Source organism: Sprattus sprattus (assembly GCF_963457725.1).
Source record: "Sprattus sprattus genome assembly, chromosome: 10".
NCBI classification, from domain to species: domain Eukaryota; kingdom Metazoa; phylum Chordata; class Actinopteri; order Clupeiformes; family Clupeidae; genus Sprattus; species Sprattus sprattus.
The window spans coordinates 16,982,958-17,003,860 of record NC_137908.1 but is presented as its reverse complement, the minus strand read 5'-3'; the positions used below and the strand labels follow the sequence as shown (position 1 = coordinate 17,003,860).

At 38.4% G+C, this 20,903-nt stretch overlaps 2 protein-coding genes across 2 annotated transcripts; one reads left to right on the top strand and one right to left on the bottom strand.

Moving 5' to 3' along the window:
• The first annotated feature begins 1,253 nt into the window (after positions 1 to 1,253).
• Positions 1,254 to 8,671, top strand: LOC308371648 (deoxynucleotidyltransferase terminal-interacting protein 1-like). Its single transcript, XM_080846628.1, has 13 exons — positions 1,254 to 1,683; positions 2,230 to 2,300; positions 4,221 to 4,317; positions 4,805 to 4,903; positions 5,004 to 5,069; positions 5,399 to 5,455; positions 5,552 to 5,613; positions 5,740 to 5,785; positions 5,892 to 5,950; positions 6,038 to 6,098; positions 7,204 to 7,275; positions 7,424 to 7,479; positions 7,595 to 8,671. The coding sequence occupies exons 1-13, from the start codon at positions 1,606 to 1,608 to the stop codon at positions 7,713 to 7,715; spliced, it is 945 nt and encodes a 314-aa protein (XP_080702754.1). The 5' UTR covers positions 1,254 to 1,605; the 3' UTR covers positions 7,716 to 8,671.
• Positions 8,672 to 10,137: 1,466 nt separating this feature from the next.
• Positions 10,138 to 20,620, bottom strand: ssuh2.1 (ssu-2 homolog, tandem duplicate 1; the record flags this gene model as incomplete). The annotated part of the gene is made up of 12 exons (XM_080846211.1): positions 20,551 to 20,620; positions 16,483 to 16,578; positions 16,141 to 16,222; positions 14,952 to 15,081; positions 14,539 to 14,599; positions 13,609 to 13,733; positions 13,168 to 13,230; positions 12,883 to 12,974; positions 12,309 to 12,401; positions 11,290 to 11,395; positions 10,988 to 11,095; positions 10,138 to 10,272 (listed from the first exon to the last, which is right to left on the bottom strand). Exons 1-12 carry the CDS (start codon positions 20,570 to 20,572, stop codon positions 10,138 to 10,140), a joined length of 1,113 nt encoding a protein of 370 aa, XP_080702337.1. The 5' UTR covers positions 20,573 to 20,620.
• Between the last annotated feature and the right edge of the window lie 283 nt (positions 20,621 to 20,903).

The following is a 20,903-nucleotide window of genomic DNA, read 5'->3' as shown; positions in this document are numbered from 1 at the left end:
GTGCTTCTGTCACCAGCAAAAAGAGACTGTAGATATTGTACAGGAAATTGGTATGAAGTATGTGTTATATTTCTCTATGCCACACAGTTGTAATGAGCTCTTTTGAAAATCTAAATGTATTTTTGTCGTGTCTCCATGCTTTTTTATTTGTTTAAATGTTTTCATTTTTTTTTTTCATTTTTTAACAAGAATCTGTTTATAAATTATACAGTTTATGAAACAGATCACATTTTAATCTAAACCAAAGTGTTATTAAAAGAAGAATTTATCTTGTAAGTACACATAGAATTATGTATGATTTGCATCAGTAATGCACAAGGTGTAACTGGCAAAAGTACCCCTTGAGTTTATTTTTGTAATTTGCTTTTTTGTGTTCTATCAAAAGTTATGTTTTTTGGAATTGATTGTGCATGAACTGATATTTTCACAATCTAATATTATTAAATGTATGTATTAAATTAGCTCATTGACTTTGTTTTACTTAGTCATTTTTCTTAAGAATTTTATTTTCATACATTTTCAGATGTCTCTGACTTTACCTGATTTGTTTACCCTTACTTTCATTTAATGTGTAGATCTGGATACCAAGAATGTTTTTATTAATGTACTTCCAATGGGCAAATATAAGGTGAATGTAGATGCTGCGTATTGGTGTTCCATTTGGTTTAAAAAAAATAACATTTTATTTGATCTCCCTTGTTTTCTGAGTAGATGAACAATGTTATGACATTCTTTTGATCTGAATCAAGACACATACCTCCACATCCGCTCCTAGTTAAATGTGCGTACCATGTAGGCTAACCTTCTCTGCCTTTCTAATAAATTCACCTGCAATAATGTAATTGTCAAGCTCGTCATACAAAGCTATACACAGCGTTCTGTGTATATCTTAAAATGTCGAAAATCACCAAATATATAAAGCCTACCATTTAAAACCCCTTAAATGAGGTGACTTCCCATTTTTATTTTATTTTTTGATGAGCAAGACCCTACAAAGATGGCCGCTTGACCTGTCTACATGACTGCGTCATTTCGACACGCCCAGTTTCTACGATTTCGAGTTGTTGAACCATTTTCACACCCCGTTACACCAGGTGGCACTGTAATAACGAATTGAATGATTCAATGAGCCACAACATCAGGCACGCTAAAAGACTGAATGAAATTCTCATAGACATTGATGCAATTCTTTGTAGCTAGCACAGCACAACCATCGAGGTTATTTTATGGAACACCACCCCCAACAAGTTGTCAGTGTGATGCGGAGGCGGATTACTTTTTGTGTTGCATTTCTTGTTTGGCCAAATAAGTCGTAGCGTCGTCTGTACGACAGACATAGACATTAGATGTTTTAATTAAAATGTGTTTGAGTTGTAAAATATTTAGGGTTCAGCAACTGTATGCGTTCAAGCAACCTTACCTGCTTTAGCCAGGCAGATAACTTAGCTAACGTTAGCTAGCCTAGGGTATCTTACGTGAAACGTCAAATCGATCGATTTTTTTTAGGCCGACACTGGTGCTTCCGTGAAGACAGAAGAAGACATTGGTCATCTTGTCCTAATAAGTGAAGTGTTCCTGGGTTATCACGTAAGTGTTGTTTTGGAAATGGGTGCTCACCGAAACGAAGGGCGCAGCAGAGATTGGCTTCAACAAGATGCTACAGAACAACAGGTACAATCAATGGTAAGTGGCAGCGTGACCAGCAATTTTACAAGCATTCGTGGCGGTTGCATATATGTAGTTTTGCATTCATTGTTGGTCACATAGAATGTCATATTTAATGGCCCATATATATCAATGTAGGTGGCCGACGACAACGCTTTGCAATGGTCTGCTTAGTCGAAACCTAGGCTATAAATGCGTTCCGAAGGTTTTTAGCTGAAGTACAGAGTCTTGCTTTAGTCGAGTGTACCGGATGGCGTAAATAACTTTCTCTGTGTAGCCAACAGTTTTTGTTGCCTTTGAAAAAAATACCTACGCTTTTGAAGTATTTGGTAGTTTCTTCTACATGACAGCCTATGATGCACATGTCTACCTGTAATGTTTCCTGAATAAGACGTTGTTAAACGTTTTAGATGATGCCCATGGATACTGATTGAAAAATGTGTACATTCTGTTGAGCGTTTGTCCTAGCTTTCTATATAACAGCAGTAGCAAGGCAAATGTTAACAAGGTGTGTCACATGACCCATGGAGCCTAAGGTTGTTTCTTTCCCTGACTTGATTTTAGAATCCATGGAATATAATGATAAAGCACAGACAGGTTCACCGCAGAGGTCGACGGTCGCAAATGACTGTAAGGTATGTTTACGAAATGAGTTTCACAACATTAATAGATGTGGTGAGGTGGCAACATCAGTGATGGAAATATATATACATTTTCAATACTTGGAACATTTAGCCCTTTACCTATTCAATAACCTATGGTTTGAAAGTGAACTCCTATTCACAGGGTTTCAGACCCTTCACATAGAAAACATCAAATAACCTGGCCCTGTCACATCCAACCAATCAATACAATAGGTTGGCTATCAGCCCAGTCCAGCACAAACCTCTCCCTGAAGATGTCACAAAATCTCACATGAAGTTGTGTCATGGGATTAGTCATCTAAACTTCCATCGCAGAATGGATAGGCTACTAATGTGTCTGTGTGCTTATGGCCAGTCATTATTTGGATTGCACGTTTGATTTATTGTCTTGAAGCTGCAGCATCAGAAGGCATAGGATTTTGAGTTTTCAGACTGTGTCCCATCCACAGTAAGGCCATCCACATGGCCTTGAATCAGTTACATCCTCAAAGCTTTGAACCCCTTCAAAAGTTTTTTGGTCCCCTGAAGTATTTGGTTAGTACTTGGTTGATTTGGAAGGGCCTACCTTTGTGATTGTTGCTTATCCAGTCCCGGTTTAGTTTGATGCCCAAGGTCTAATTCTCATCAGATTAGTTTTCCATTCAGTCATTTCCACAGTTATTGTGTGCACCCGCTTTGCAGGTGTAGGAGCAAGGGATTGCACACCAAGAAAAGATGAATATTCCATGTTTGTTTAAAAGACAAGGTCTTCTGAACCTCTCACATTGTATAAATAAGTGAAAGTGGCCTTTGACTGATTGGAAGACTGAGGAGAACAACAATCAGATCCATTTGTGGTTAGGTTTATAGTCATTGGTCCATGGTAAAAGTGTTTTTTAACGGCCTTCGGCCTACAGAAATATCCTGCTCCATCAGATTAAAACAGTTCAAGACTCAAAATATATTACAACCAGGTAGATTTAAATAACAATTATGCATAGCCATACAAATGCTGCTTTATGTAAATCCTAACAAATTATTCAAGCATATTTAATGGTAGCCACATAGGTTCAGTGCTATGCAGCGAGTAAACATCACTCCCTGACAGTCTAAGAGACATGCTACCGTCAGACGCTAGCACCCATGGGTTTTAGCCATGCTAGCCTTGCTAGCCGCCTCACATACTGAGGTTGCAAGTCCAGTGCGGGACTGTGCTCCCTGCCTTATATGATGTGATCCACAGCCTTTGAAACCCACTTTATGGCTTTTACACTATGTAGGTTCTGAAGTTCTAATTTGTTTATTGTCTGTCTTTACATTGTGCATGTGGGGTATAAAGTCATCATACACACAATTTTGGTATTGTGGCGCTCACATGGGCTTTTAGAGAAATGGCCGGAAAATGAAAATTTGTCTTTTTCTCATGCTTGAGGGTAATATTATTTGAAATGTTCCCCTTTGATACTGCTGTACTCTCTGTATACTATTATGAACATCGTGGGACTGGGCCCCAAAAATGTTACCAGACATTAACAGCTGACATAAACTAAATGCACGCAGTTCAAAGACACAGGGTTAGAAATGTTGACCTCGAACACTAAATAATAGAGACTAAACTGTTGTTGGGGTATAAAACTGTGGTCATGCCATTTTGTAACCCAATGCCACTAATTTTCAGGTCACTGGTGTTGTTAGTAGCATGCCTTTTTTTTACTTTGAAACCACACTCAGTGGCTTTCCTTCTCTTCAGTCATAAGTAAAAGGCTTGTATGCCTTGAACTGAAATAGAATGAAATAAAGAGGTCTTTGCTTACCCTGTTGACCTTTTATGTTGTGTTTTGACCTTTGGGAAAACAATGGGCTCTGTTGCACATATATTTTAATGAAAATTGTAAAGTTAATTCTGCGTTGCTGATGTGCTGTTGTTTGTAGTTACACTGATCCAGTCATATCCATGGATCTCCTGAGAACTGTTCTGCAGCCCAGCTTCAATGAGGACATTTTGGGGGTTTTCAGGAAATATATGAAGGTCAGTGGATGTTTAAGTAAATACAATGTAATTATCATTCCATCATAAGTGAACATGGAGAATACCATGTTCTGGTGTGAACAATGTCAGTTAGGTTTCTCTTACAGTGCCGTAAAGTTACAGCAACAGTTCTACATTGAGAGTTTTTTTTAAATTTTGTCATTTTAGTTCTGCCGACAGTAATAGTTTTGTTTTAGCTCCAGCAACAGCATCTACTTTCACTAATATAATACCTGTTGAATTTGGTGGATTCAAGTAGTTTGGAACTCAATAGCCCTTTCCTATTCCCTGAACTGAGAAATGTCGGAGAAAGCAAGCTGAAATGTACTGCTGTTCACCATTTACGCAAAATTCTCTCATTGGCTTTCACTAGATGTGCCAAATGTCTTGTTTCAGCTTGTTCAGAGGCTATAGTGAATATTGTTTTGCCTGGCTATTGTGCAAATCTGCTGGTTTATGGCTAACAGAAGACCACTGTGTCTCTCAGTTTTTTGAAAAGGCAGCCAGTAATGTAAAGGAAAACATTGGTGAAGAGGTCCAGACCGATCAGCTGATCAAGGAGGCTTGCAGAAATTGTCTCGAACATGTAAGAGTACATTTAAACCCTTTAAAAATAAAAATAAAGGAATGATGCATTTGAATATCATGTGAACAGAATTCTTGATTTATATTCTGACTTTATATAGGCAAAGCGTCTCTTTCCTGAAGGAGAGAAAACAGCCAGTAGACCAGGCGTTGAGCCCCCAGTCAAGGTGATCTTTGAGGATAATTTAGCACATTTGAGAAATGTTTGGAGCCGTCTCTTTTGACATTTGACAAATTGTTGCTAATGCTGGGTAATTAGCTTCCATTATAAGCGTCAACCAAGTGTTCCTTCTGCTATATTATAAGGGGAAGCTTATTCGTTGATTGTCTGTGGTTCATCACTACTGATGCAGTAGATGGAGATTAAGATCCTATATTGAAGGAAACACATTTCAAACACTGCTCTGGGTTCAGTAGAAGTATGCATATATTTATAATTCTTTTTTTTAATTTGTATTATTATTATTATTAATTATTATCATCCAATTACATTTAGAGAGCTAGACAGATGGAGGATGATTCTAGTCAGAGGGGAAGTCCTGTACCGAAAAAGGTAGATAATCTCATTACCAGTTCTCTTATACTCATAGATCTCATGTTGGACTTTATATTCATTATGAGGTATTCACATGGACCTTTTTGTTTATAGCGGAAAGGGCGCCCCCCAGGACCTGCCATCCCCTACGATAGACCAGTCCAGTTCAGCACCCCGTAAGTGTGTCCATGATGTCCTTTATGTTTTTTTGCCCTGAGAAAGCTTTTAAGTTTTATGGAATTTCCATCACTGGCTATTTTAACAGCAGACCAATGGGATCTTTGACCTTTGTTTTGTTTTAGAGCCAAACCCAAGGCGTCTGAGGCCATCAAGCGGGAAGGACCAAAGGTTAGTTCTCCGTCAAACATGGATTCACTTTTTATGAATGATCTTGCGTCATAATTACAATGCTTCTGCTGTCTGACTATAACATCCTTGTCACCAACGTTTACAGTGGGATCCTTCAAGATTAGATGAGAAAAGCACATTTGTTTTAGGATCAAGAGCAAACAAGTAGGTTCAAATTGAGACTATAAAATGGAGGAGGTGATGTAAATTTTTCCTTTTTATTTGAGTTTATTTCCTTTTATTTTTCTCCAGGGCTTTAGGGATGGGTGGCACAAGGGGAAGGATTTACATCAAACATGCAGACCTTTTTAAGGTAGGAACTTTTAAGAATGTCATTAAACATCATGTTAAATAACTGATCCTTCAATTGTGATAAAACCTGAAGTTGAACCTTAGGCCAAGTTTACACAGAGCCTAGATTCACTGAATCGGGTTCATTTTTCACACAAATCGAATCTTTTATTTGCGTAAGGATGGATCCTGGTAACGAGAGATTTGCGTAAGGACTAACCCACCCGATTGGGATGAACCGGCTGTAGTACATACCCCATGCCTGAAAGAACGTGAAAAAACGTAGAAGAAGACAGGAGGACACGGGTAAACAGCCAGTAGACAAGCTACAATTAGCAACGTTTAGCCTAACCGCATAGCATACATTTAATCTGCACAGTAATACATTATGGTGGTTAATAAAATCAGTGGTCAGAGCAGACTATAGGTTATGCGAAAATGAATTCTATTTTCTATTGCCTGATAATAAAGAGTTTGGAAAAGTGCAACATGACATGTCTGTCATCTCATTTCCCATTCTACATTCATTTATGAACAAAAAAGCTAATTAAATCGCTGGCCAATTTATATATGTGGTCATGAAAGTTATGGTACGTCTGAATAAAAAGAATTAGATCAAGATAGGAGGCTAAACAAAAATCAGTAGGCTGGATTAATGAGAGTGAGTTCGAAACACACCATGAGTGAGATGTAAAGAGACAACAAGTGTAATATATATTGGTTGGAGATCACGATTTGTGATCACGAGGGACAATGACATCATCAGGTTGCGTGAATCCGTGCACACGAACACCAGCCCCCGTACCGATTCAAATCTACTCACTTTCTACCCCCGATTCGAATAGTTGCAGATACCGTGTGCGGATAGAGAGTGTTAGTCTAAATGATAGGGCTATCTGTATTAGTTTCAGCTCGGACACAGACAAACTCGACTCCGTGTAAACTAGGCTTTAATTTATGCAGAGCTATCTGGCAGTGAAGATTTTTTTATGTATCCACCCTGTTTGTTACAGTGTTTTTTGATGGATAATACATTGCATGTTGCATGTACACTGTCAAACTGGAGAGATTCAAACATCTCAACAAACAATGCTAACCTATGAGTGAACATATGCTGTGCATTGCAGTATGCTGCAGATGCCCAAGATAAGCACTGGCTTGCAGAGAAACAGCATATGAAGGCCACCGGCGGGAAAATGGTGAGACAGTCATTGGTTGTGTGTGTGTGTGTGTGTGTGTGTGTGTGTGTGTGTGTGTGTGTGTTTCTTTTATCTTTTTGCACTGAAGTAAACCCCTCATTGTAAACCTCTCAAATGAATGCCATCCTTGTGTTTTCAATTATTGAAGGCCTACCTCCTTATTGAAGAGGATGTTCAAGGCCTTGCCATCAGTGATGACTATAAGTATGCAATTTTAAACACCTTTGATAACTTGTTTCATAAATACTGGTTTTGTCATTTCTCAGTTGCTATTGAACAAGCATAACAGTGCCTATTAATGTTGTCTATCAATCATTAGAGATTGTCCTGACCTGAAGATGGATGAGTTGAAGCCATTTGCAGTGCCTATATGGATGATTGAAAAGATGCAGAAAGCAATGGACGGCCAGAGGTCAGAAAAGAACGAAACTCTGGGCTGATAGTCACAAATAAGAAATAGCTTGACAACTAGCTTTCACATTTATTACAATCATAGTGCATTTTCCCAAGGCTAGATCTCATAGCGGAATTGCGTAGTCTCCTATTCAGTCAGTCTCCTGACTGGCTGATAACCCATAGAGAGACTCATGGCATTTTTTAAATAAATGTGGGCTATAAGAAATGACTTGCATTTTGTCAGCTGTTGTTCTCGTTGCTGTAATGATTGCTATAATGTAGTTTTTGTCACAGATATAACATATATTCTACATTTGCCTGTGTGCATTATTAGGAAAAACACAGGAAGGCACTTATTTTATTATGACAGTAGATTAAAGTTCCTCAGGTACCATGTCAGATTAGGGTGTCACTTTAATAACAATATTTGACCGCAATTTAATCAGGCAGCCACTTCTGAACTTGGTAGTATTAACTTGCACAGTTGCCCTTACACAAGTCCAGTAACTGTAGGAATATGTGTGAGTGTGCTTGTGTGTTATTTTGCTTGCCAGTGCTTTATTCATCTTGTGTATTTCATTAGTTTTACCAACATCAGGCATCACCTGTTGTATTACCTTACTGTATTTTTTAAGTTTAATGCTGAATATGTTGAACAGTTTTTCCGCTCACGGTTTTCTTTTTCAAACCTTTATTTTAGACATTCACACAGGTGTGTATGTGAATTCACTCTGTAAGTTCTTCTATTCATGTCTATGCAGTTATCTGTTGCTCACGTACGAAAAGGGAATTTTATACTTGCATTAGTCCCTAGCACTGTTAAAATGTCCAAAGCTGATGTTACGAAATGACTGGAAACAGTGTTCTTTCTTTTCTCAAACAAATGTTTCAGTGTAGACTATTTTGTGTTTTGGAATGTAATTTGGAGACCTGCTTAATAGTTTTATGAATACCTTTACAAATACAAATTGTAAAAAAAAAAAAAGAGAGAAAGAGAGAGGGAGAAGTACCAGATGTTTTGTTTCAAAAGATTGTTTTGCAATTACTATTAAATGTTTTTGTTTTATATTACCAGCAGTCATTCTGTCTTATTATCTTAATGGATATGAAACATACATTGTGGTTTATGTGAATTCAGGAACCACCACCACCAAGCCCAAAGCATTATGGGGCCAACAAATCACAGTCATGTCAGTCACGTCATCGCACAGGAGTGTGCAGTACCCTTCCAAGCTACAGTGATCTGGCATCAAATTCAGGCCGCAAGGCAGACTGTAGAGACAACCATGAGGTATTTCTAGACCTCGCTTATTCCGTTGTATCGATATGCAGCATGTCTATATTTAAGGAATTCAAAGCATGTAGTGTCATCACTCATTTATCTACTCCCATACGATATCAGCATGTGTTTGGTACATGATCACTTTAAACGGACTATTGCAATGCAATTTGAACTTACTAACTGGCTTGTAATATGAACATATAGCCACAGTTTACACCAAGTTCTGATGTCCTACTTCAAGCTTTTCTCAGTTGCTTCGGTACATTTCTCGGATAAGAATTACAATTTTCAAAACTCTTTAACCTCCACATCATCAATTCACTTGTGCACATCATAAAAGCAATTTATCATGCTTTTGCACATTCATGCAAAAGGCTATGTACAATCATCTGCTGATTAGTCTAGGTATCTGTGTAAGTATCAAGTCACTAGTTATTTAGATTGATTAGGATAGCTTAGATTTGTTGAAATTGAAAACTGCATTTTCGGGTGCCTGATAACATTTGGTCGACCCAGCATCCTCTACGCTCATACTGCAGACGTTACATTTAGTGTTTGTTTGGGTCTTATGTAAAGTAATTATAGCCAAAGGTGATGACGCAGGTGTACTTGTCATGGTGTACTGTAGTAGTGCTTGTACTGTCAATAGTGGCCGCGCGCATCAGATGCGTTCAGGTTTACGGGTGGTGAAAGAGGAGGGAATTACATCCAGCTCGTCAGACCATGTTAATGCTCTAAAAAACGAAATAAACATCGTTCGAGAAGTCCCAAAATCTTGAGTCCAAGTCAAGAGTCTTTTGAGGACGAGTCTCAAGTCAAGTCACCGTGTGTTTTAGAACATCATCTAGTGCAGTGTTTCCCAAACATCATGTATGTACCAGATGTACCACCATTTTATCAAACATTTATCATACAACTATAAAACATTTAATTTTCCTCAATGTAATCTTTCAGTAGGCCTAATCCATCACCTGTTTAAATACTTAAGTATGAGCATTGCTGTCCCGTAACTACAGATAGAACAACAAGTTAAAACATCACTTGGAAAACAAGAATATTTTACTTGCTCAAACTGATGCCAACTGACAAACCCTATATAATTGTGCTGTTAGATTATATAACATTTAATTACACTTAGAATAATGTTAGAGCTAATGGGACACACACATGTAGCCAGTATTTCGCTATAGTATTGTACAAGCGGAGGGGTATTTTGGGATGTAAATTTGGTTTTCCTTTCCATAGACAAAGTAGTCGTAGTCCTTTCCATGATAGGTGTAGAAGGCATGGGTGAGAGGAACCAATTCTATGGTCTGCCGCTGTGAAGAGATTTACACACACATTTACACTTATTCACACCACTCTGGATTCTAAAAATAAGCATTCTGCTGTGAACACCGGGTGTTATTATTACTTATTGTCCTCTTATAGTCTAAGCACTGTCATGAAATAGCTTAAGCTCACTTGAAATCCGTACTGAGGTCTGTGAATGTTCCCTTTTAACACATGAAACACGTGCATAAATAACACTAAAACAAGAAAAAAGATTATATCTGCATTTAGAGATCCAAACCCCCATTTTTTTCATAAATTACACAAATAGGCACCAGTACCCCTTCAGCCTCAGAAAGGATCTGGTGTGTTAAAGTTTTTATCTTTTAGTGGCATCTAGTGGTGAGGTTGCTGAATTGCAACCAGCTGAATACCCTTCCCCTTTCAAGCATGTGCGAGGACCTGCAGTGTCCATTAAATGCCATACAAATGCGAATCTCAAGCCAGTGTTTTGGTTTGTCCATTTTGGGCTACTAAAGAAACATGGCGGTGCAACATGGCGGACTCTGTGGAAGGCCACCCACTCCTTATGTAGATACAAAAGGGTCATTCTAAGCTAACGAAAACACAACTAATTGTTGCTAAAGGTAAATGATACACTATACAATACAATTCAATATACAAACAAAATTATGAATACTAAATTCTATATCTACTAATAGATGCCACTAAAAACTACACCCTGTACCTTTAAGAGCTCACCTGCTGTAGGATACGGCTGATGGAGGAGAACTTGCTTATGTGCCCCTCAATCCCTTTCTTAGACATCTCACAAATCTCCTGGTCAGGGAAGCCCACGATGGGATAGACCTGAAAGCACAGTTCCATCACACTCCGTAAACAGAGACAGACGTCACTTTATACAAACCAAACTGACTTAGACTTGAAATTACGCCTTGAGTGAAACAAATTAATTGTATGACAATGCAATTTTACTTCGTACAAATTACAAATTGTGTCATGTGCTTTTTAATGAAGGGACACAAGGAAGAACGACAAATTACCAAAAGGTTTTCATCTTCAAAAAAGTTATCTCCAGACACTTTCTCAAAATTCTTCAGTGGAAACTCAGGCAGCTTGTCTGGGATGAACGCCATGACTTGGTTCTTCCTGGAGGAAGGCATTACATTCATTGCGGCAGTTATTACCTCCAAATTTCGTTGTATGCAAATTAGTGCTGTCAAACGATTAAAATATTTAATCACGATTAATCGCATTTTTGTCATAGTTAACTCAAAATGAATCGCGATTAATTGCACATTTATTAATCGCAAATTTGTTTCTATTCTAAATGTCCCTTCAATCATTTTTTTTTTGAATGCTCTTATCAACATGGAAAAGTGGATTGGCTTGCTTTATGCAATGTTTTATTTTATTAAAAAACAACATTGTCAAACAGGGCGGTACAAAATAAAATGATAAAGTGCACATTTCAGATAAACAAGGACTCAGCCTATAGTGCAGTTAAACCATGGCTTAATATTTTCTTTTTTTCAAGTTTGCTGTGAACATAGAAGTCAGGCCTCTTATTTCAAAAACAATGATCCTTAACAGTTAGGTTACCAATAAAAGGTAAGCCTACTACTTCTGTGCTTTCAGCCAACAGCCTGTTAACATTTTCAGACAACGGTGAAACTCGCTTTTTTTGTACACCACAACTTTTAAAGGTCAATTTTCTATTCAGAAGCTTTTTATCATCCATTTCGCGGTATCGCACTCAACATTCACTCAAACGTAACGTTAGCCTACTACACAGTTTGGGAGAACCAAAAGAATGTTAATCTAAACCTTTTTTTTTTTTACAACGCGTTAATCGTGCGATAAAAAAATTGACGGCGTTAAAATGGGCTTGCGTTAACGCCGTTAATAACACGTTAAACTGACAGCACTAATGCAAATACAATGACAATAAAGGCTTTTCTATTCTATTTCTATTCTATTAATGTCATTAATTAAAGAACATACGTTTTTTAAATCACCTAAATCCCATTAGTGAGTGAATATGTGTAACAGAGAGCCTCACCAGGTGACCGTCAGCTGGATGAAGTGTAAAAGGTTCCTTTGCCCTTGGCAGGTGGGACACACTTTAATACCACGACCGTGACACTGAGTACACCTAAAATAGAAAAAAGTATGACATAAATATGATACATTTAATTGCAGTTGTTGTAACAGTGATCGCTGTACTATAATATACCAGATTTCTAAACGTATGTTTTTTGATTTGCAATTTGTCTTCTCAGTGAAAGAAGTTATCAAGTAGCAGCACCCACGAGGGACTGTCACTGAACCTTACACAGCTGTGATCTGGTTGAAGTGGCTAGTTGAAAGGGGCTTGCTACTGTTCATCATAAATTCATCGTAACCTCAAGTCTTAGCTTTTACTTCGCTTTCATATAGTTCTTTAAAGTAAGGGTAGGTGCAAAGCAACTAAGAAATTAAAGCTGTTAGCAAACTACCAGGTCAAAAATGTCATAATGTTAACAAATAATAACAACATGGACATGACACTTTTCAACTAGACTATGTGGCTGAAATTACCTGACCAGTTACATGAAATGTGTTTTTAAGGTTGTTCAAGGGACTGGCATTTGTACCTTTTGTGTCCACGGCCAGCACATAAAGTGCACATTCTTCGGTTCTTCCCAGCACCCCTCCTACCATGACCGTGACAATGCAAACAGCGCACCTGAATAACAAACACATTACTTATGAACTACTTTGGGTTTGGCATTCTACATTTAGTCAACTACAACACTTGATTGATTGATCCCAAAACCTGTTTGCCTCTTTTTACAAGACTCACTGACTGAGGAGGAAAGCTTAATGCTAGAATGCTAAAGAGAGATGGAAAGAGAAAGGAAGGATTACATTATTCTCACCTTTCCTCGGGAGTGACAACGTGAGCAGCGCACACTCCCAGCACACTGACATCGATAGCACCCCTAAAATCAGTCAAAAGACTTGAAAGAATAATATATATATAGAATATATAGACTAGGACTCGAATGTCCAGACTAAACAAACTAACAACCTGGAAACACACTCATAATTCCTAAATTAATCATGAACATGAATAAAATCCTAATTTGATAACTGTAATAGTTATTAATTGCAGTATTTAAAAATTATTAAGAACTAACATTGAATACATTTGATATTCATTTAGATGTTTTATGTTCATATAAAACCATTATGTGTCAATGTATCGTCTCCACTACACTTAAAACACCAATGTGTTAGTTCACATTAAGAATTAAGACATTTAAATATTTAAAAAAGTTCAGTCATTGAAAAAGACAAGAGAAGACCTAGAGTCATACCTTAATAACAGCGGAGTGTGGCACCCTGACTTTGAGGATCACATCTGTATACTTCTGAGGATACTCCACCTGGACTTCCCATGGTGGTGGGCTCATGCCATTCTGAGGCCCATCCACATACTGGCCTGTGTGAAAGACAAACCCAGCTCACTTATGTTCTTCCGTTAACAACTAGAGTTGAGTAAAGTCTGTGTGGTCACCATGCTCTCCTAGTCATTCCAATTGTGTACAGCAAGAAGTGGAATCCATGAATCCACTTATTCTTGTTTGAGCAGGTGGTGTAACATTGTACTTCTGCCAAAATGCGCAAAAACAAATGAAACATTAAGTATTACTGAAGTGCACATTCTGTCATCCCTTCTTTACTGATGTCAGTTCATCAAGTTACAAGTAACAAGTCTTTTTATTGTCAGATGCACAGAGTCAAAGTGTGCACTGGAATTCTTAGGACAAGGCACCGCACGACAACCTACCATAACATAACATAACATAGTACAACATAACGTAACATGCCATACATTCTGTACAAGTACTCTGAACATAATTTACATGTAATAAACATATAAGAACAGTTCAGTTATAATATTAATCTAAAATATAGTCTTTGCCACTCTGGTCCCCACCTATTGATACTACAATACCCTTTGTGCTCTTTCAGTAGCATAATGAACTGCCGGTGCAGCTGAAGAGTCAAAACATCAAGATCAAGTTGTGCTTTTTTTTGCCAATTTTTAAATATTATTCAGATGTTATTTTTATGTTTTTGAGCTGGATAGCATGAAATTCAAAGCAAAATAGTGTTGTCAAAGCAAAGAAACAAAGAAAAACATTGAATCAGAAAGTATACAATCATACAACATAGGAATCATGAACACTCTCTCTCTCTCTCTCTCTCTCTCTCTCTCTCTCTCTCAGTATGGATAACAGTACCAGAATATGGCTCTGACTCCCAGGCGCTCGATCTGGACTCTGTGTACGTTTCCAAACGGTACTAGAATAGAGACAATAGAGTAACATGACCAGCAGTCCAAAGGCATGCCTTGACTCACAGACACATGAGGAAATCATAACTTATATGATGGCCAAGCAAAGCAGCTCTACTCAAATCTACTGAAATGCATGCAACTAAGGGCAGGATATGTATAGTCTACCTGTGATATCTTGACATGCTTTTGTGGAACTGCATTAGACAGCAATATTTAATCTTTTGTTTTGTTTCCATTTTAAAGATTTAACTTAATGTTTTACATAATTACAATATATCGAGGAATCGTCTATAGGGTAACATCGCAAACTCTATCATTGGGAAAGAACAGACTACAGTGAGTAGATGTTGCATCTACCCTGTATACTGTTAATGGCCTGAGGTCCTTGAAGACTAGGTGTTTGGCCGGCTTGCTGCTGTAGCTCCACTTCTTCTCTACAAACTGCAGGAGAGCTTCACGGGCCACATCCTCTGACACGGTTGGCAACCTTCAGACATCAAACATGCAGTATTAGCATCAGGACACCCTGATGGAAACAGCCTCTGGAGTATGGCTGTGATCTGGAGTGGGTATGCCTGATGCATGCAGGGTCAAGGCTGTATCCATTATAGATTCAGCTGCTGCTGTTGACATCACGCAACATCTGGTACATGTACTCAATAAGCTTGGCATTCAAGAAAACGTGATGCGTCTCCATATGCCGCAATAGTTTTGACGGCTTCATAGCTTCAGTTGACAGTAATGTTGAACACACGAAACACAGTGGTACCTCCTCACCTGCTCTGTCTATCATCACTGTAAATCCGTATTTGATTCCTCATTGTCTTTTCTTTTCCTTTGTTGACTTTGTTTCCCTGTACTCTGTGAAGGTGTACCTTTGTCGTGGCAGCCTGTCTCTCTCCTCACTAAAAACCGATCCATTTGTGCTTCTGACCAGCTAACTCACGTTAGAACGAAATGTTAGCTAATGTTTAGTCGTTCACCAAAAGTATTACTTTTCCGACTAAACTTCAAAAGCACTCAGAGGCTAACTGCAGATGCTTGTCAACTTCGCGCACGCAAGACTGTACGTTATTAATAATATGCGTATGACATATCAACGCAATGCATTAACATCAGAGAAGCACAGGCTACCATAGACTGGAAAGGTGCAAGGCTACATTCTGTCAGCATGAATCTTCTTTATATTATTTTTGACATATTTTTCTTATTTCAGACATTTTCAAGAGTAATCTGGAAATGCGTTGAAATATCAAAGCAAATAAAAAAAAATCAATGGTGAGCTGATCAACAGCCGCGGACCCCCGGTTGAAAACCCCTTGGCTAGTTGAACAAACAAATTCAACAGGAGGCATCTACACGTAAGATACGTTAGGTACATCGCAACGAAGTTACGCCTAAAACGGGCGTTACCGTGTACATCGGTCCCTAAATGTCAAACTGTAAATGTAAGTACTGTAAAATGAGAACAGAAATATGAGATATAAATAATCACTATTAGGTGTTTGCTCAGGGACCGAGGCTTTGAGAGACGAACTATAATTACCTCACATTGGGGACGAAAGCATTCTGATTGCTGTCTGGAAGAGCATAGGGAGGTGGAGGATGGTAATTCTCATCAGGATTTTCTGAGAGGAAGATTTTAAAATATCAGTATAAGCTCAAATATATATTCAGGAATAACTATACAACTCATCATGCTAAACTGGAGAGTGCAGATGCTGAAATCTGAATTCATATCATTTCAGAAAGTACTGATAAATGTCTGGAAAATGGGAGGATTAAGGTACAATTGGCGCAATACTCCCGTGGAATATAATACTTGATGGATCCCCTATCTTTTATAAAACGGCTGTAAAGCCAGGCAGAACTGAGGGTTAGTCCTTACCTCCTCCTTTGGAGTCTTCATAACCCGTCACGCAATCAAACCAGCCAGGTGGGGGCGCTGATGGGCCCTCCTCAGGAATGCTAGGGTCAATCACCACTGTGGCATAAAAAGAAACACCAGTTACAACAAGTAATTAGCTTACAGATATCAGAATTAATAGCAATTAGTCTAAAGCTAATCAAGCTACAGAACACCAGGAAGCTATACAGCGCCTCTATGGCCCTATTAAATGCACTGAACATGTCACAGATGATTCACATTCTCTAAATCTCACCCTTCCAGTGCCATGTTTGTGGTACTGGACCCAAAGCAAAGGAGTATGTGAAATATAATACAATATCAGAGAACAGCAAAGAGGCCAAATCCAACCCAGTACATGAGTCAATAGCGTGCTTTTCAAACTCCTGCTCATTTGAATGGGCCAGAGAGGAAACCTATAAATACTACTTATGGAGAGCATGTTATGCCAACACACACAATGCTGTGAGCTGGGGATAAAAATACCCAGTGCGAAGGAGTTCCCCTCAGCTAAGATTTATCGTCAGATTGAGCGCCTTATGAAGACAGAAGAACGCAGGAACATAAACAGCATTACGAACACAATGCGAGTCAAACTCATTGATGCATTGAGTAGATTAGGGTGCTACCATCACAACCTGGTTACGAATAACACTTCACACAAACAACCTGTTGCTGACCGCTTCTCAACTGAACTCAACTGAAGTCTAGAACAGGCCTTGCTATCACTTCAAAGTCCACATTCATCTGCGTTGAGAAGGGATCTTAAAAGGGGAGGACTTCAGTCACTAGCCGATAAAACTTTCATCAGAGGGTTCTTAGTAGATACTTTAAGAGAACTCTGTAAAAGTTCACCTGAATCAAGTGGCCAATGCCACAGTGTACTATACGTGCATTAGTAAATGTTTATAACATCTTACAATGCTTTATGACATTGTTGACATAATACTGTTAAATAAGTCTTTTTTATGACTTGTTAGACCAGTGATGTTATGAAAAAGCAGGTATCCTTTTACATGGAAGGTTTTTCCACTGCTTCCTGTAGATCTCACGCTGCTGAGCCTGACCAAATATAATACTCTCTAATACGGGCGGTCAATATATATACATACACCTTCACCAGCAATAGCAGTGTCTATCACCATTAGGGCTGGATATTGGCACAGATGTGATTCCATGTATGTATTCCATGTATGTATCACAAGCTAACAATTCGATTCAAACCTATTCCATTAATTTCAATTCAATATCGATTCTATAGGAATGAGATATGAAACACTACATAGCACCCTTACATATTCGGAGAGATCTAATAAAGCTCTAAAGGGAACACAAATTCACAAAGGCGGAGCCACTGGAAACAAATTGTGAAAACCACTAAAGAAAAGGATTGTATATCGTATTTGAGGCACACATGGGTGTAGTTGCTCTCAAAAACAAAACCAACCTGTCTCTTTCATAACCCAAAAATGACTAACCAGGCATTAGACTGAAAAGGCACGCTAAAACAATGATCAGGTTACTTTCAATTAAAGATATGTGTCAAATTCAAAAAACACTTTTGAATGTAACATGTGCAATGAACATTGGCAAAGAACACAACATGAAATTGTGTATAACAAAAAAATGCATATGGCCTTAAAGTTCAATGCATACATTCTACAGATTAATGTAAAATCAGAGAATTGCAAAAAAAATTATTAATTGAAAAAACTATATTTTTGCACATCCCTGATTGTCATTAGCTGAGATCAGCCCAAAACATGCATTATATAATTAAATTCTGTTTAGATCACTAGGCGCCATGCAGCAACATTCCCTCAACATTGTCAACTCCAGATGCATCAAATGTTCTTAACCATCCAAATCTGCTCTGATGAGTCCTACTTTATCATAAATTGGAGGCGTGTGGCCAGTTGTTTGTTATTAGCATAAGTAACGCTTGGTAAGAATACTCTGCACAGTCGTTAAAAATGATCTCTTTCCTAAAAGAAAAATAAAGAAAATCTTGGTGAATCATAGGTTAATCAATGGGTACTAACTAAATAAGAACAAATCGTGGATGCAAACAAAAGTAAGAGGACATTTGTTTGTATATGGCTTCCTGCATGAGGCCCATTGTCACAAATGTACCATAAAGGTGTTCCACTGGTCACCTAAAGGTGTATGAGGTTTAACTCTGCTGACCTTAGCAGATATGTGCAAAATCCAGAGGGAACAATACTTCTTGTGGTCCATACCGTGTACTACCACTTCATAAACCATTTGTTATTGTGGTTTGTCCAGACTATGTGGCACTATAGAGTAACAATGGGGGTAGTATAAAAATAAAATTCAGGACCCTGGAGAGAAGAGTCCCTCATGAATATGCTAGGGCCCTTGCACAATGGTTGCTGATGACAGTGGCAAAGAAATAACATACTCCACAGTTAAAGGTAGGGTTTTTTAATTGTAATCCAATGCACTTTTTGTCAAATCTAGGGAATTGCTCCTTGTGGTTATCTAGCCATCTGTTCAGTATGTGTGCTTTAAAATTAAAATAAAAACTCTGTTTATACGTACACAGTCCCGGCTCTGTAAATGGGTGTGATTTGATTGTCTGTTGAGCTCAAATATTGACAACCTTTTACCAGAATCATGGACTTTAGAAGGGTGTGAGGCTTACTCTCCTGACCTAGGCAGAGCTGTGCAAAAGGCAGAGGGAACAATACTACACTAGCCCATACCGTGCATGCACTACCACATCAGAACAAATTTTGTTAAGGGGGTTCGTCCAGACTATGTGGCACTGTACAGTTACAATGGGGAGGGTATGAAAATAAGACTCTGGAGAGAAAAGTCCCTCATAAATATGCTACGGCACTTTGGCTACCTGCTGCACAATAGCCGCTAATGACCTGGGCAAAGAAATAACATACTCCACAATTAAGTATTAAGGTGGGGTGTCCTCTATGGGATGTGAAGTGAAACATGCTCTTATTGCACCCAAATGCAAAAAAAAGGCTGTGCTTTGGTTTGGATTAGCAGGGTCTACTTAGTTTGCATGGTAATACAATGCCACTGAGCTATGCATGTAAAAGCCAGAGCTCACAAATTTGCCTGAAAAGATGCCACAACAGCACATAATGTATGATGGGTAATGTGTTTACTTCAAGAGGTTGTGTATCCCTAAGGGTATTACCTACCCCTAAACCTCTTCTGATCTCTTGTACTAAGCACATTCTCATGAAGCCAATGCCTGATGTAGGTGCACAGTGCTTGCTGTGGCCAAATAATGTGATCTCCACATGCCCTGCAAACTAGTGCATATAGTATAAGAGCTTTAAAAACTGGCCTATTCATTTAACCTCACAATCACCTTGTACAGCTGAAGGACTCGTTTAAACTTTCTGGATTTTGAAGAAACAAATGACAGAAATATTTAAACGATACAGAAATACCATACTGCATCAATGTATATCCTACAGGCATGAGTCATTTTTTTGGTCTGCTACTTGCTAGACTGCACAGTAAGCGTAGGTCCCTGAGTGAAGTCCATATCAACATAAACTCCATACGATTTCAAATGAGTTAAATCACTACTGGGAGGGTACAATTAAATGTACAATATACAGCAACACTTGACTGTTCCTTTATTAATAATACATGCAGGTGACGCGCTTTCCAGATTATATTCCGGTTTTAAATCATGCGTCAAACACTACATTTATGGTGCAAGTAACAATAACTCAACTTTACTGTATCTCTAGGATGCATAACGTTAACCAAACACTCTCAAAGTGCTGACTATGCTATATCGCTGCGAAATACTTAGCTAGCCATGGTAATCCGAATCAGTACCAAAACATAAACTAACTAACGGTGTGTTACTATGCAACGACACTTCAAATGTTTGAAACCATTGAGTCCGAAATAACATCACGTGGTTGATTTTCATATTGAACCGTAGACCTCCTCACCATGAAGTGGAACCAGGCTTTCAGCTGGCTGGCCGCCTACACACTCAAGAATATCAACTAACCTGATTCACAATGAAGTATTGCAACTTACCAAAATCTTCCTTTTCGTCCATAGCTTCCCAGTGATGTGTGATCAGTGCATTCGGTTGGAAAGCTTCTCTTTAAACTTTAACCTCAGAAAAAAAACTCCCTCTTGCGTAAAAAGAATGTGAGTCGACCACGCCCAGCTCGGACAAAATGTCTTTATTCGCAACATTGTGCAGCCCGTTGCTCTTGGGTCAGAATGAAGGCGTGTAGGCAAACACATTTAAATACATGTTCATACTTGCCATAAAGCATAGTTAATGTTAGTCTTAAATGCTCGCGTTCCAATGATCTGTTGATCTATTCGCCAAAGACACGCACTGCTAACACCTCCGCCCCAACACAAAAACACATACCAAA

Coding starts and splice junctions, on each gene's coding strand:
- LOC308371648 (XM_080846628.1), top strand. CDS start 1,606: ATGGGTGCTCACCGAAACGAAGGGCGCAGCAGAGATTGGCTTCAACAA. Junction 1,684..2,229: donor AACAACAGGTACAATCAATG/GTAAGTGGCAGC, acceptor ACTTGATTTTAG/AATCCATGGAATATAATGAT. Junction 6,099..7,203: donor AACATGCAGACCTTTTTAAG/GTAGGAACTTTT, acceptor TGTGCATTGCAG/TATGCTGCAGATGCCCAAGA.